Source organism: Budorcas taxicolor, chromosome 11 (assembly GCF_023091745.1).
Source record: "Budorcas taxicolor isolate Tak-1 chromosome 11, Takin1.1, whole genome shotgun sequence".
In the NCBI taxonomy this organism is placed as follows: Eukaryota; Metazoa; Chordata; class Mammalia; order Artiodactyla; family Bovidae; genus Budorcas; species Budorcas taxicolor.
Window position 1 is genome coordinate 63,036,599 of NC_068920.1, and position 16,979 is coordinate 63,053,577.

General features: G+C 40.2%; 1 protein-coding gene across 1 annotated transcript in view; it reads right to left on the reverse strand.

The window, feature by feature from the left end:
* The window catches only part of TMEM131 (transmembrane protein 131), a 178,161-nt gene that overhangs the window by 75,965 nt on the left and 85,217 nt on the right, over window positions 1-16,979 (reverse strand). The window contains exon 5 of the mRNA XM_052647523.1: window positions 7,041-7,164. Within this exon, the coding sequence (XP_052503483.1) occupies window positions 7,041-7,164 (124 nt within the window). The remainder of the gene's footprint in view (window positions 1-7,040; window positions 7,165-16,979) is intronic.

Genomic DNA, 16,979 nt, shown 5'->3' on the forward strand with positions numbered 1-16,979 from the left:
AGAAAAAGTTGTTATTTGCACATGATACAATATTACATAGAGAACATCCTGAAGACTCAACAAAAAACTACTACAACTAACCAACAAATTCTGTAAAGATGCAGGAGATAAAATCAATACATAGAAACCACTGTACTGGTATACTGGTGTACAGGCTACACACCAATAATGAAACATCTGACAAAGAAAAAAAAACTTCTCTATTCACAGTAGTATCAAAAATACTTAGCAATAAATTTATCCAAGGAGGCAAAAGATCTGTATGATGAAAACTGTAAGACCTTGATAAAAGAAACTGTAAGAGACAAACAAATGGGAAGATAACCTTTGTGGCTCAGAAAAGTTAATATTTTAAAACTTTCCATACTAAGCAAACCCATCTACAGATTCAATGAAATCTTTATCAAAACCAATGACAGTTTAAACAGAAATAGATAATCCTAAAATTTGCACAGAAATAGAAAACAATAGTAAGAATATCAAAGTTGAAGGCATCATACTTCCTGCTTTCAAAGCACACCTTAAAGCTAAAGAAATTAAAACAGTATGCTTCCGAAATAAAGGTAGACACGTAGACCAATGGAACAAATAGAGAGTCCAGAAATAAGCCCTTGCATATACTGTTTATCTAATATTTGACATGGGAGCCAAGAATACTCAATAGGGAAACATTGTGTCTTAAATAAATGATGTTAGGAAAACTGGATAACCATACATAGAAAAATGAAATTGGACCTCTATTTTACAGCACTCTCCAAAATAACTCAAAATGGATTAAAGATTTAAAATATATAACCTCATACCACTAAACTCCTAGAAGACAACATAGGGATAAAACTCCTCGAAGAATATAGGGAAAAAACTCCTTATGATTACAATATGATATCAAAAGCAGAGGAACAAAAGCAAAAAATCAGTAAGAGAATGCATTAAAAAGCTTCTACATAGCAAGAGAAATCATCAATGAAATGAAAAGGCAACCTATGGAATGGGAAAAAATATTTGTAAACTGGACTTCCCTAATGGTCCAGTGGTTAAGAATCCACTTGCCAATGCAGGGGACACAGGTTCAATCCCTGGTCCAGAAAGATTCCACATGCCGTGGGGCAAATTAACCCTTGTATCACAACTACTGAGCCCATGCTCTAGTCGCAACTACTGAGTCCATGCACCAAAATTACCAAAACCTGAACACTCTAGCTTTATTGACTATGCCAAAGCCTTTGACTGTGTGAATCACAATGAACTGTGGAAAATTCTGAAAGAGGTGGGAATACCAGACCACCTGACCTGCCTCTTGAGAAACCTATATGCAGGTCAGGAAGCAACAGTCAGAACTGGACATGGAACAACAGACTGGTTCCAAATAGGAAAGGAGTACAACAAGGCTGTATATTGTCACCCTGCTTATTTAACTTATATGCAGAGGACATCATGAGAAATGCTGGGCTGGAAGAAGCACAAGCTGGAATCAAGATTGCCGGGAGAAATATCAATAATCTCAGATATGCAGATGATGCCACCCTTATGGCAGAAAGTGAAGAAGAGCCTCTTGATGAAAGTGAAAGAGCAGAGTGAAAAAGTTGGCTTAAAGCTCAACATTCAGAAAATTAAGATCATGGCATCCAGTCCCATCACTTTATAATAGATGTGAAACAGTGGAAACAGTGGCTGGTTTTATTTTTTTGGGCTCCAAAATCACTGCAGATGCTGACTGCAGCCAGGAAATTAAAAGACGCTTACTCCTTGGAAGGAAAGTTATGACCAACCTAGACAGCATATTCAAAAGCAGAGACATTACTTTGCCAACAAAGGTCCGTCTAGTCAAGGCTATGGTTTTTCCAGTGGTCATGTATGGATGTGAGAGTTGGACTGTGAAGAAAGCTGAGCGCTGTAGAATTGACGCTTTTGAACTGTGGTGTTGGAGAAGACTCTTGAGAGTCCCTTGGACTGCAAGGAGATCCAACCAGCCCATCCTAAAGGAGATCAGTCCTGGGTGTTCATTGGAAGGACTGATGTGGAAACTGAAACTCCAATACTTCGGCCACCGAAGCAAAGAACTGACTCATCTGAAAAGACCCTGATGCTGGGAAAGATTGAAGGCAGGAGGAGAAGGGGATGACAGAGGATGAGATGGTTGGATGGCATCACCGACTCAATGGACATGAGTTTGGGTAAACTCCGGGAGTGGGTGATGGACAGGGAGGCCTGGCGTGCTGCAGTCCATGGGGTCGCCAAGAGTCGGACACGACTGAGTGAGTGAACTGAACACTCAAGAGCCTGTGCTCTGCAACAAGAGAAGCCATCTCAGTGAGAGGCCTTAGCACCACAACTAGAGAGTAGCCCCTACTTGCTGCAACTAGAGAAAGCCCATGTGCAGGAACAAAGACCCAGCACAGCCAAAAATAAATAAACAAAAATATGTGCAAACCATATAATGGATAAGAGGTTAATACCCACAATATATAAAGAAATCACACAACTCAATAACAAAAAACCAATCTGATTTTAAAATGCACAGACGAACTAAACTGCCATTTTTCCAAAGAAGACCTCTAAATGGCCAACAGATACATGTAATGATGTTCAATATCACTGACTACCAGGGAAATGCAAATCAAAACCACAATGAGATATCAGCTCACAACTGTCATTAACAGAAAAGTCCTGGTGAGGATGTGGATATAAGGCAGTCCTTTCACACTGTTGGTAAGACTGTAATTGTTTCAGCCACCATGGAAAACAGTATAGAGATCCTCAAAAAATGAAAACTGGAATCACTATATAATCTAATAATCCCACTTGCGTATAAAGCCAAAGGAAAGGAAAATGGGATACTGAAGAGAGACCTGCACTTTCATGTTTCCTGCAGCGTTATTCACCAAAGTTAAGATATGGGAACAACTTAAGTGTCTGGCAACACACGAATGGATAAAGAAGTTGTGCTGTGTATGCATATCCAATGGAATATTATTTGGCCATAACAAAATATCCTGCCATTTGTGGTACGGAGGGCTGTGAGGACATTATGCTAAGGGAGATAGTGAAAAACAATCACTTCCATGTGGAATCTAAAAACACAGAACTTATGAAAGCAGAGAGCAGAATGGTGGTTACCAGACTCTGGGTGGTGGGGAAATTGGAGAGATGTTGTTTAAGGGGATGAATGCTGTTTGAGGGAAGATTTGGTACATTTTATAAAAAACGGCATCATATTCTATTCTACAATGTGCTTTTTTTACATATTAACATATTATTCCATATAAACAGATACAAATCTGATTCTTTTTATTATCTGTATAATAATATTTGCATATTACTGGCTCTACCACGTTTTGTTCAATTTCCAATAACATGCATGGATATCAGAATTTAACCTGAAATAGAATTAAAAATATCCAGGTCTTTATATATAATTAAAAATTATCATTAATAGCCAGTAATGACCTTCAACCCATGAGAAGAGATTATTACGCATACTAAAATAAATGAGCAAAAACTTCATTTTAGCCATGGGTCGAAGCAAAGTTATCCTAGTTAATCTTCAATTAACTCAAAAAGGTAATCAAACAAAAGGTTCCATATGACCAAGGAAAAGTACTTTTTGTTTGCTTACTAATAAGGGACCCAGATCTTATCTTAATCAAAATTCGACTATTACAGAGTATTAAAAGTCTCTGTATCTTTATAACAAGCCATACATTATGTATTTTATGGCCAATATGCAGTCTAGCCATGGAGATGAACAGGTCTAAACTGCAATTTTAATATTATGTAATTTTAATTGTAGACAATTATAGTTAATCAACATAATTATAACCACAAATAATTATTAGGAGTTATATATAGAAAAATAAATTGTCATGCAACCACATTCCTTTTATTACCCTTGTTCTCGACTTCCAGGTAATATGTATTATTTATAATGTGGTTAAAAAAAAATGGTTATGTAACACTTGGCGTTTTAAATAATGACTACTCTTTTTTGTGTTTCCTACTGGTTAGTTAATGCATGTATGATACTGGTTAATAATCAAAAACCTAAGTGACTTACAAAAATGTTTTATTCTCAAAGAAATATGATTTGACCAGGAATTCTAAGATGACAAGACAACTAGACTGAGGATAAATGTATAGAAAGGGCCTGCTCTCTTGGACACGAGAAACTCTTGTTTTTCCCCAAAGGCTCCGATGATAGGCATAAAATTAAGTGGAAGAGAAATAAGGTTCCCTCTTCTCAAGAGTTAATTCCACCGTTCCACTTCTTGAGCTTCTGAAGTCAATATCTTACTGTAGGGAATAAAGATGAAAATCAAGGAGAATAAGAAAATAACAACTTAAGGCAGCACAGATTTTGGCTCTGTCCTTCAAGCTAAATCTGGAGCACCTCCACGTAAATTCTGATAGGTGTGAATTATTTCATTGTTTAATCCCACCTCCTGACAGTGGAAAACACAGACTGGCTTTTAACCTGTTCTTTGACTGCGTACACAGTTGGGTTTATCTTTTAAAGAACTTTCAGACAGACTATTCCGTTTGCGTAAGATTCATGTGTTGAAGTAAGTCCCTAAGAGAGCCAGTCCAGAAATGTCAAATTGGTGACCTTTAACTTGTTTTCTTTGGTCTACACTGTCTTTCAAAATTGACTTCATTTATCATTCGTAAATATCGGAAGATTATCATATACAAGCCCCTGTTTCTGACTCTTCTTGGAAAGTCATGACTGTGCATGAGCTTACATTCCCAATGTGGCCGCCACTGGCTAGAGGGGAATAGGGGCTGGTCCTCTGGACGGGCCGTGTGCTCCGCAGGCCACCTCGCAGTCCACTCGGTCTGCACTGTCTACACGGCCCCTGTAAGAAGCTATCTGTAACTCTGCTATCTATTTGGTCTGCTGTGTATTGTGACAGGAACATTAAAAATGTAAAAACCCTGGCCTTTAACAAGGATGAAGCTTGATGCTTAGAAACAACAAAACATTGCTTGAATTAGCAAATTAAGTTAACAAGATAAAAATAAAATCTGTCGTGTAGTTGTAAACTACTTTTAAACTGTTTTCATGTCACTTTACTGTTCTGCCTTTTAACCCAACATGTCTCTCCACTCTGGCAATGCCTGAAAGCTGGATGATTCCATTTTTCCTAAGTGTGTCTCCATATACAGACTAACGTATATGAGCCACTGACACCATAGCTTCATATGACACAAAGCCCTGGGGACGCCAACAGCATGCCTAGACCTTCACCTTGGTTCCTGTCACTAACTGCACGACGACAGGCAAGGCCATCAGGGTTCAGCTCTTCATCAGTAGAACGAGGGCACCAGGCTAGGTGAACATACACACACGTCTCTCCTAGCACTGGGATCCAACTGCTGAGACCATCAGTACATTTACAAAAATAAACAAAGAACAACTCAGCACAATAAGCAAGTTAAAACTTTATCATCAAAATATGGTGACTTATCCATTCCGTGCTTACAAGATAGTTTTCAGTTTTAAAAATGTCAAGATTATATGCCTTGTTTTTACACTAGAAGGTGCTACTTAACAATATGTGATGAAAACAGGATTTTAGAAAGAAGAAATGCAAAAATTGAAATAACTGATGAAAATTTATACACTAAAAATTAATTATTTAGTTATATCTCTTCAAAGGCATCAGGGAAAATCCTGGGAAGATGAAATTAGACTGTGTTAATTTACTTTCCTCTGATATTTTATTTAGGTAATTATTTTGGAAGTCTACATATTAAAGCTTAATGCAGTCTCTCAAATTCAAAATTTATTCAGATCGATTTTTTGTCAAAGTTTTTTTTATAGAAACAAGTTTGCACAGTATCTATAAAAATGATTATAAGTAAAATTTTAGAGGATATGTGTGTAGATAGAATCCTAAACAGGCCCCCAAATTTCCTGCCCTCACTTTGTGACTGTGAATATGAGGAGATATCACACCTGTGGTTTGCGTTATTTGATAAAAAGGATTCTGCAGATACAATGAGATTATTAGTCAGCTCACTCTAAGTTAATAAAGTAAGGAGACTGCCAGGTGATCTTGACCCAATGACATGGTGAAAGCAGAGCTTTCTCCACTCGTGGTTAAGAGGAAGCCAGAGACTTCCGAAGCATGGGCAAGATGTGACGCACAAGTGCTGGTCTGAAGCCGGAGACGAGGCGAGTGCGTGCCTCAGGGAGCCAGGAGAGGCCTCTGGTCAGCAGCCAGCAACGAGACCTCAGTCCTACAAGCACAAGGAGCCGGTTTCTGCCGACAATGTGAACGAATCCAGAAGTGGATTTCCCCTGAGTCTCAAGTCAAGGACTCAGCGCAGCTGACATCTTAATGAAAACCTTACGAAATCTGGAGCAAAGAACCAACTGAAAGGTGACTTACAGAACCACAAGCTAATGAGTGGGTGTTTCTGATGCTTTATCACTCAGAAAGAGAGAACCAATAAGTGCTGAGGATTTACCTATTATTAGGAAGGGAACGGAGAAGGCGATGGCACCCCACTCCAGTACTCTTGCCTGGAAAACCCCATGGACGGAGGAGCCTGGTGGGCTGCAGTCCATGGGGTCGCCAAGAGTCGGACACGACTGAGCGATTTCACTTTCACTTTTCACTTTCATGCCTTGGAGAAGGAAATGGCAACCCACTCCAGCATTCTTGCCTGTAGAATCCCAGGGACAGGAGAGCCTGGTGGGCTGCCGTCTATGGGGTCGCACAGAGTCGGACACGACTGAAGCAACTTAGCAGCAGCAGCAGCAGTAAGGGAAAGAAAACCAGCTGAAGACGTGAACGCTACATTTTCCAGCGTGCTTACGTTTCAAAGCTGATTTGTCAGGCTGTTTCATGTTAAGAAAACAACGTGTGCTGAAGAGCAGAAGTGGTAATTTTCAGGAAATGGGACAAACTGAAGTCCAGAATAAATATGAAACATTCAAATCAGATTTTAGTTACAATAAGATAAAATTATATAAAAAAGATTTAGACATTTCACTTTCAAACTCAAGAAACATCAAATGTAGTGGAGAAACTTACCCTATTTTGAAAAAATGATGCATGAAAATGTGATGTTGTAGCAGATATTGATACTAAAGTAATAGTTTCTTCAGAACTAGGATTATGTAAGTAAACTTTTTCCATTTTTGGCATTCCAACTGGTCTGTAAAAACAAAAAGATAATGGTTACAAATAGTCAAAGACAAGCTACAGTGCTAGAGTTAATTTCTGATTGTTAAAAAATTAATCATCAAAATTATTTAGACAAATACATACCCAAAAATGCAGACTTACTTATTACACTGATTTATATCTAAAGTTACACATAAAATGCATTCATTAGCTATTCAGCAAATAAAATTTCTGAGTGCCAAGTGTATGTCCCACACTGAGCCAGGTACTAGGAGGTAAGGGGGCAAGTCTCCACTCGGATAAAGCTTACAGTTGAGGGGGAAGCAGGCAAGGAACCAAATGGTCAGATCTCTTTCTTCCTGCAACACTACCTGCCTCTGTAATTCTGAATCTTCTCCTTCTCTCCCCAAATTCCACTGATAAACGCTCTTCAATTTAGAAGGCAAACTTTAGTGGCAAAGATATGTGAGTAGACCTGCCTCATGAGTTAGGAACTATTATCTTCATTTTACAGGCGAGGACATCAAGACACAGAAAGCACAATAACATGCCTAAAGCCACACTTGGAACCTCATTTGAATCCAAGTCATTTGGCTCTGGTCCCTGCTCTAACAATAAAAAGCATGCACTCAAGATCTGATATCCACAGATTCTTGCAATGTTCTCCTTAGGATCCAAGGTATAGTTTGTCTTAAAAGTGAAACCTCCTCGGTATGCAGTCCTTTAGGTACTTCCATTGCTAATCATGTTTGTACAGGCTGTCTCACTCGACAGCTTAAGAGAATTCTAATGTAACATAAATTACATTTTTTTTCAGAGTGCTCCCTACCTGACACCTGTCTTATTTCCTCAACAAGATTATCAGTACTCTAACAACAAAGGTTATGTTATACACGCACTGTGTATCCTCATATAGCCTAGCACAGAACCAGGCACGTGGTGAAAGTGTGTGTGGGAGAGCCTGCCCACTCTGCCCCAATCTTGACCTCAGGATTATAAAGGTCCCTGTCACCTGGTGTCAGCCTAAACAATGGCTCCCCACGTCTCTGCCGCTTGGGCCAGGCTGGCTCCGTGTTCGACCCCCACACCTTTACCAACGTCTCTGCTCTGCTTTCCTGCCTATTCTCTGTGCGAAACAAAACCCTCATGTTCTAATTCAATTACACTTTTACAACATCCTCTTATACAATTGTTTTGGCCTATGTTTTCTGAAATTTTATTTTATCTGTATAAATCTCAAATTTTAAGTAGGTGGCAGAGCTAGAATTGCTTTATATGTGAAATAGTGCATTCCTCAAGCTGGAAAAGTTAAACCAAGAATTAAAAATAAGCATAATGGAGTATACATAGAGAGATGTGGCAAGATACTAGCAAAATGAGATAATCATATAGAAAACAAGAGAAAATATTAGCAATAAACATAGGTAACAGATTGGCGAGGGAGACAAAAATCTCTTCATGGCTGAGAAGATGAGACTGACAATTTAGCTCAGAATTCAGCAAGAAAGAATACATATTTAGAACATTTTAAAAGACAGAGCTATAAAAATCAAAAGAAAAACAGATATGTAGGCCATAACTAGAAGTGGCAATATTTGGAAAATAGTGTAGGAATATCTGAAGAATATGGACAAAAAATGGGCAAAACCCAATTTTTAAAAAAAGAACTAATTCTTGATAACAAAATGTCAACAAGGAGAGATAAGGAAACCCTGCACTTATGCACACAATAAAATATAAGAAGCTGTAAGAATTCTTCATGTATGATGGATGTAAGTTTCTTAGGAGAGATTTGCAATATTTCCTTCCATTCTGTGGGCTATCTTTTCATTTTCTTGATGGTATCATCTGCAGCACAAAAGTTTTTTTTAATGTAATCCAATCTGTGTATTTTATTTTTTTGTCACTTTTACTTCTGGAGCCGTACCTAAGAAACCCCTGCACGATGGAGACATGTTCCAGTGTTTTCCTCTAAGGCTTCATCGTTCAGCTCTGCTCCATCTACATTCAGCTCTAGGACACACTCTGTATCAATTTTTGTAGGGTATGAGGTAGAGATCCAACTCAATTCTTCTGCATGTGGATATCTAGCTGTCTTAGCATCACCATCTGTTGCAAAGATTATTCTTTCTTCATTTAACAGTCTTGGCACCCTTGTCAAAACCAATTTACAATACATGTAAAGTTCTATTTCTGGAGTTACAGGGTCTTGCTTACTAAAGCTTTGTAGAAAGTTTTTGATATTAGGAACTGTCAGTCTTCCAGTGCTGGTCTCCTTTTAAAACATTGAGACTGTTTGGTTATTTTGGATCCTTTTTATTTCCATGTGAATTTTAAGACCAGCTTGCTAATTTCTGCAAAAAAGTAGACTGTGACTTGGATGGAGACCGTGCTCAACCCACAGATCAGGCTAGGGAGCACCGCCATTCTCATTTGTGTTTTCTGACTTATGAGTATGGGACAGATCACACACACTTAGTCCTTTAATTTCTTTTGATAATGATTTGTCATTTTTAGTTTACAGTATTACTTTTGTTAAGTTTATATATAAGTATTAAATAGTTTATTATTTTTGATGCTATTATAAATGAAATTGCCTTAATTTTAAGACTGTTCATTGTTAGTACATAGAAATAAAATATTTTTGTATCTGATGCTTAGTTACTAAGTTGTGTCTGACTCTTGAGACCCCATGGACTGTAGCTTGCCAGGCTCCTCTGTCCATAGGACTTCACAGACAAGAACACTGGATTTCCAGGGGATCTTGCTAACCCAGAGAGTAAACCCACATCTCCTGCATTGGCAAGAGGATTGTTTACCACTGAGCCACAATGTTCAAACTATCATACAATTGCACTCATTGCACATGCTAGCAAGGGTATGCTCAAAATCCTTCAAGCTAGGCTTCAACAGTATGTGAATTGAGCACTTTCAGATGTTTCAGCTTTCAGATGTTTCAGCTGGCTTCTGAAGAGGCAGAGAAACCAGAGATTAAATTACCAATATTCACTGAATCATGGAGAAAGCAAGAGCATTCCAGAAAAAAACATATAATTCTGCTTCACTGATTACACTAAAGCCTTTGACTGTGTGGGTCACAACAAACTGCGGAAAATTCTTAAGAGATGCGAGTATCGAAACACCTTACCTGTCTCCTGATGAAACCTGTATGCAGTTCAAGAAGCAATAGTTAGAACCAGACACGGAACAATGGTCTGGTTCATAGTCTGGTTCAAAACTGGTAAAGGAGTACGACCAGGCTGTACGCTGTCACCCTGCATATTTAACTTCTGTGCAGAGTACATCATACGAAATGCTGGGCTGGATGAATCAGAAGCTGGAATCAGGATTTCTGGGAGAAATATCAACAACCTCAGACATGCAGATGATACCACTCTAATGGCAGAAAGTGAAGAGGAACTAAAGAGCTTCTTGACGAATGTGGAAGGGGAGAGTGGAAAAGCTGGTGTGAAACTTAACATTGAAAAAAAACCGAAGATCATGGTATCCAGTCTTATCACTGGAAGGGGGGAAAATGCAAGCAGTAACAGATTCTCTTTGCTTGAGCTCCAGAATCCCTGCAGATGGTGACTGCAGCCATGAAATTAAAGGACGCCTGCTCCTTGGAAGGAACACTGAGACAAATCTAGACCATGTGTTAAAAAGCAGAGACATCACTTTGCCAGCAAACGTTTGTATAGTCAAAGCTATGGTTTTTCCAGTAGTCATGTAGGCATGTGAGAGTTGGACCATAAAGAAGGCAGAGAGTCAAAACATGGATACTTTAGAACTGTGGTGCTGGAGAAGACTCCTGAGAGTCCCTTGGACTGCAAGGAAATCAAACTAGTCAATTCTAAAGGAAATCAACACTGAATATTCACTTGGAAGGACTGTTGCTGAAGCTCCAACACTTTGGCCACCTAATGTGAAGAGCTGACTTACTAGAGAAGACTCTGATGCTGGGAAAGATGGAAGGCAAAAGGAGAAGGCAGTGGCAGAGAATGAGATGGTTCAGTAGCATCACTGATTCAAAGGACATGAATTTGAGCAATCTCTGAGAGATAGTTGAGGACAGAGGAGCCTGGCATTCTATAGTCCATGGGGTTGCAAAGAGTCGGACATGACTCAGCAACAGAACAATAACAACATTTTGATCTGATATCCTACAACCTCCCTGAATTCATTTATTCTATATTTTTAAAAAGAGGACTGCTTAGGATTTTGTATATATAAGGAGATAATACCTAAAAATAGATAGTTTACTTCTTTCCAAATGCCATTATCAAAAGTGGGGTATCTAAGTCCCCAACTATTACTACTGAATTGTCTGGTTTCCCCTTTAGTTCTGTCAATTTTGTTTCCTGTATTTTGGATTTCCGTTGTATGTTTAGTTTTGTCTTGCTTTTTAAATCTGACAATCTTGGTCTTTTAACTGGTGTGTTTAGACTATTTATATTAAATGCAATTTTTTATGATTAAAGTCTATCACCTTGCTAGTTATTTTCTATTTGTCGTATCTCTTCTTTGTTCATAATTTTATTATGAAATATTGAGTATACTTTCTGTGATGTACATTACATAGAATAAAGCCTGTGACTTTTTTAGTTTATAAATGTTAGTTTGTACCTTTTAATCCCATTCACATATTTTTCCCCTACTCATATCCCTTCCCCTCTGGCAACTGTTAATTTGTTCTTTGTGTCCTTGAGTCTGTTTCTGTTGTTATATTTCTTTGTTTTACTTTTATTTTTTTTTAAATACTTTTTATGCATCCCTGGCTGTGCCGGGTCTTCACGCTATGCAGGCTTCTCACTGCGACGGTCTGTTGCAGAGCACGGGCTCTAGGGCACGTGGGCTCACTAGCTGCGGCCCTCCGGCTCTAGAGCACAGGGTCAATAGTTGCTCTGTAGCATTGTGGGATCTTCCCAGACCAGGCGTCAAACCCGAGTTTCCTGCATTGGCAGGCAAATTCTTTTCACCACTGAGCTAAGGAAGCCCCCATAATTCTTTACATGCAGAATTTTCTAGTCCTGGCCCAATTAAACTAGAAATCAGATAAACAGATTCTCTACAAATAAACAGAGCAACATGTGTAAGCAACGCATGCATCAAAGATGAAGTCTGAATAAAAATTAAAAACCACTTGCAAATGAATCGAAATGAAGACATTAACTATTAAAATTGTGTGGTATACAGTTCAAGTTGTGCTTAAAGGAAAATTCACATGTGTAAATATACATGTTTAAAAAGAAGAAAGCCTAAAAATTAAGCATCCATGTCATTAGAAAAAGAATAGCAAATTAAACAATAGAAAGTTGAAGAAAAGAAATAACAGAAATAGGAGTGGAAATCAATGAAGTAAAACACATAAAACAGAGATGATATATGAAGTCAAAAATTACCATTTTGGGGGCAGACTAATGAATTATTAGCTACCTGGCAAAACTAAGAAAGAAAAAAGAGGGCATAATATCAGTATCAGCAGTGATCACTACATCTAAAGTTGTACGTTAAGTCACATTTCAGCTATTCTCATATTCTCTATCACTTAAACTGACATCAAATGTAACATACCACCACTTTACTCATCTCTTCTGCAGCTTCACCTACAGCTGACTCGGGCTGCTCTACACAGTGTGCCTTTCCCAGGGCGGGAGAACACCACCTTCTTTCCATATCAGGGCTTTGCTGGTGGCTCAATGGCAAAGAGTCTTCCCATGCCACCCTAAAAAGTCAGGTTCATACGCGTATGGTCCACAAATTATATAAATAAGAACTCTTCACTGTCTTTCGTCAACATTTAACACGGTTTCTAAGGGTCTGACGATGATTTGTGCTGCTTTTCATTTTACACACCACTGAGAATTTCTTTATAATGCTGACATGAGGTTTTGTTGCTGTTGATGTTAAATGCCTTCTGGTGTCTCTGAAGCTTAAACCTAGATAGACTCCCCACTCTCAGAGCTCAGCACTGCAGATGCTGCCAGCTCTTGCCCAAAGTGAGAAGGCTGTAGAGAAGATGCACTCCACTAGCGGTCCCTAGGAGGCTGTGCCACAGATGGCCCTTGAGAGGTGGGTTCCCACAGAAGACCTTCCTGTTTTGCAGGGAAGCAGAAACCTGGTCCAGAACTGCTCCATGGATAACAGCCCAGCCCTCATGAGGCCCTGAATCTTTCTGTAGTTTAAACCTCAGCCACGAGGGAAAGATTCGAAGATGAACCAAGGTTTATTCCTGAGGCAGGGATAGAGGGCACCCAGAGGCAGGTTTGGAACAATGCATTATGGTGAGGAGGCAGTTCATGGGCCTCCTCCTGCCTCAGGAACCAGACCTCTTAACCAACAGGCTCACTGATCTCGGGCAGGGGTCACAGAACCACAAAATAAAAGCAGGTACAGATCCAGCTGGGGCTTCAAACTTTGGCCTTGTTGCAACAAGGAGAAGCTTTACAAAGACAACATGGAAGGGAAAACTCTCCTTCCTCAAGCCTTAGGCACACATGTAAGTGAAATGAAAATACAGAGAAATAACCGTGTCTTCCTTACACCCTATAAGTTCACCAATTATGCTTTCTTCAGCAAATGTGTTTGTGTGTGTGTTTGTCGCTCCATCACGTCCAACTCTGTGATTCCATGGACTGTAGCCCTCCAGGCTCCTCTATTCATGGGATTGTCCAGGCAAGAATACTGGAGTGAGCAGCCATTCCCTTTTCCAGGGGACCTTTCCAAACCAGGGACTGAACCTGGGTCTCCTGCACTGAAGGCAGATTCTTTACTGTCGGAGCCATCAAGGAAGCCCTTTCAACAGACGTGCTCTTAAAAGTCAAGTATTTTATACACTACCTGGTAACCAGTGTTTCTCCTATGAATTTGTTCTTAATGTTTTCCCTCCTGTGATGCCAGTGCAATCAATCTCAGTTTAGATGAGATAGACATGGTGTAAGACAGACAGGTAACATGGAGCATCCTTGAAGAAGACTGGACTGAAGATGGCCAGCTACAGGAGAGGACGTGGGTAAGGAAACAAGGCTAGAGGTGCCAGGAGCCTGGAAGTGGGGGTGGGTCAGAAAGCATGCTTTGCAGTGCTGCTGAAGTTGGCCATGCTCTTTTTCTAGCAATCAAAGAGGGGAGGCCCTGGACCACACCCTCCAGAAATGAACCCTTGCTCAGGGGAGAAGAGTCATCTCCTTATGCTGCTCAGAGACATCCGGAGTACGTCAGCAGGCTATTCCAGTCACACATCGCATGGGAGCAGGATTTCTGCAGCTATAGGTCCACATCATGGAAGCAGAGGCTGTACTCCTTGGATGGACCTGCCTACAGAGCTCATGCAAACAGCTCTCCCTGCCTCTCCATCGCCTCAGGTTCCTCGATAAAGTAGGAGACTAAGGAGAAAGGCCACACTAAAACTGTGGAAAACTATGGTCAAGTACTAATACAAATTTACTTGTAAATAAATAGGCAGTGCGTCAGTTTTTTATGTTGCCTAACGAAGTACCACAAACTGAGAGGGTGAAAGTGACACCCACCTATCATCTGACAACTCTGTCAGGCACAGGTCGAGGCAGAGCATGCCAGGTGGATCTACTTGGCGTCTCGGGCACCAGAGCTCAAAGTTCATGCAGGCTGCTGGCAGAGTCTGGGCTGCTCTCAGTATCTGGCCATATGGCCGCTTCATTTTCAAAACCAACAGAAGGAAACTCCCTTGCATCAAATACCTCCGACATTTCTGTCTCTGATTGCTACAGCCAGATTTAGAGGGCTCGTGTGATGAGGTCAAGCACCCAGATTACCTCCCCAATCTTAAAGGTCAACTGATTTGGGACTTCAATTACACTTTCAAAATTCTTTACAGCAACGTCTAGGTTAGTGTTTGCTTGAATATGATTGGGAGGAGGTGTATGTGCTCCTTAGGAACCAGGAACCTGGAGGCCACCTTAAGACTCCTCCTGTCACAGACATCCCGTGCTACTGCTTGGCGAGACAGGTAAGACGTGAAAACAAGACGAAGATTCTCAAAGCTCTGCTGGTGCTGGTCCTGCTTGTTTCCATTATCAGGTGCTTCAAAGTAGGGCCAAGAGGGTTACTGTGAATTATTGAGAGATAAAGCAAGCAGATTTTACAGCTGTTCTCTGGGCTGACAGGGCAGAGCTTCTGACTAGCTGCCCGTACTTTACAAGAGTCTGAGACCCAAAAGAACTAGGAAGAGGCATTCATGAATTAGAGGCGAGCTTGGAGAGTAAGCTGCAATTTTGTGGTCAATGGCAATTTTTCTAGCCACAGAAAGATGACAATGCAATGCCACAGAATAGCTGAAGAGATGGCTGAGCAGCTGCCCTCAGACACACCTTATGAGTGGCAGTGGCAGAGAGGTCCATCAGCAGCACTTCTGGCAGGAAGCTGCGCCAAATCAACATGCAGTGCTCTGTACCACTCAGCCACCGCAGAAGCCGACCAGCGCCTCGAGCGTATCTGGGAAAGAGCCTGCCAGGCAGGGGAGACGCAAGAGATGCAGATTTGATCCCTGGGTCAGGAAGATCCCCTGGAGGAGTAAATGGCAATCCACTCCAGTGTTCTTGCTGAGAGAATCCCAGGGACAGAGGAGCCCGGTGGGCTACAGTCTATGAGATCACAAAGACTTGGACACGACTGAGCGTCTGAGCATAGCACCCTCAGGCTGAACTGGGGTGTTGGTAGAACAGTGGGAAATAGGAAAGCTAAAAAGCACCAAACAGCCCTTTAGAAGAGACGGCCTACTTGATTTTCTCAGAATACCAGAAAGTGATTAGAGAGAAATGGCTCTCATAAACTGACTTTAACTTGACAGTAAAGACCTCCATTTATAGCAAGTTTATTCAATTTACACGTTTTTAGAAAGCCATTAAGTCTCTACTTTAAACTTTAGACTTGAAACCAAGATTTTCTGCACTTAATTACATAAACCAAAGAACTCAATGAAACAAGTCCTCACCCAAAGTATCTTTTAAAACTACAGTCAATGTTTGAAAAAAGGCGTTGTTATGGAAACAGAAAAATATTTAACAGCACTGGCATATGTAACTAGGGGGGTGAGTAAAGGGGAGGGTGGTCATGTCCAAGATTTCTCCAGGCTAACTGTTACAGACAGAGAAGAAAAAGGGGAAAGAAAAGAAGGGGAGAGAAAGGTAAGGGAAAGGGGGAAAGGCAGAATTAAAGAATACATTTAAACAAAATGGATGAAAACAAAGAGAGCCTACTTTTGAAGAACATTAATTTGATCAAGCATCAAAGACCTAGAGGACAGCAGGGATGGGCAGGGTAATGAGAGGACTCAGGCCCTGGAGGGCTAGTCAGCGGCCACAGAACTAGAGTTGTGTCTTTGCTGAAGGACGGGAAACCATCTTCGAGCCCTGGTTGACAACCTGGAGTGGTAAATTTCATCCAATTCACAAGTTCTTCCAGATACCGTAAAGGGTGTTTTGAAATGAAGAGTGACTTCTGGTTTAGCAAAAATGACCACAAGCAGTAGAAATAGTTCACAGAAAACATAAGGCAAAAACTTTAGTGCATAAGTAAAAGTACAGTATAGTGAGCAAAGATTTCTGATTATTTAACAATTTCTGGGAAAACAAAATGTTCGGTTAAGGGTACTTCTCAAGTCTTAAAGTTACTCAGACATATGAAGCTAATGAAACATTTATAGCACGGGCATTAATTAAATCTGCACATAGTTGGATCAAGAAGAAAAAGTATAGCAAATGTTTACTGAAGTCCAGCAAAAGCACTTAAAAACAAAACAAATTTAACTGTAGCAGAAGAAATCAGCAGACAATCTTGTTGGACTTGAAGATAATGTATGGCGTGTATTAA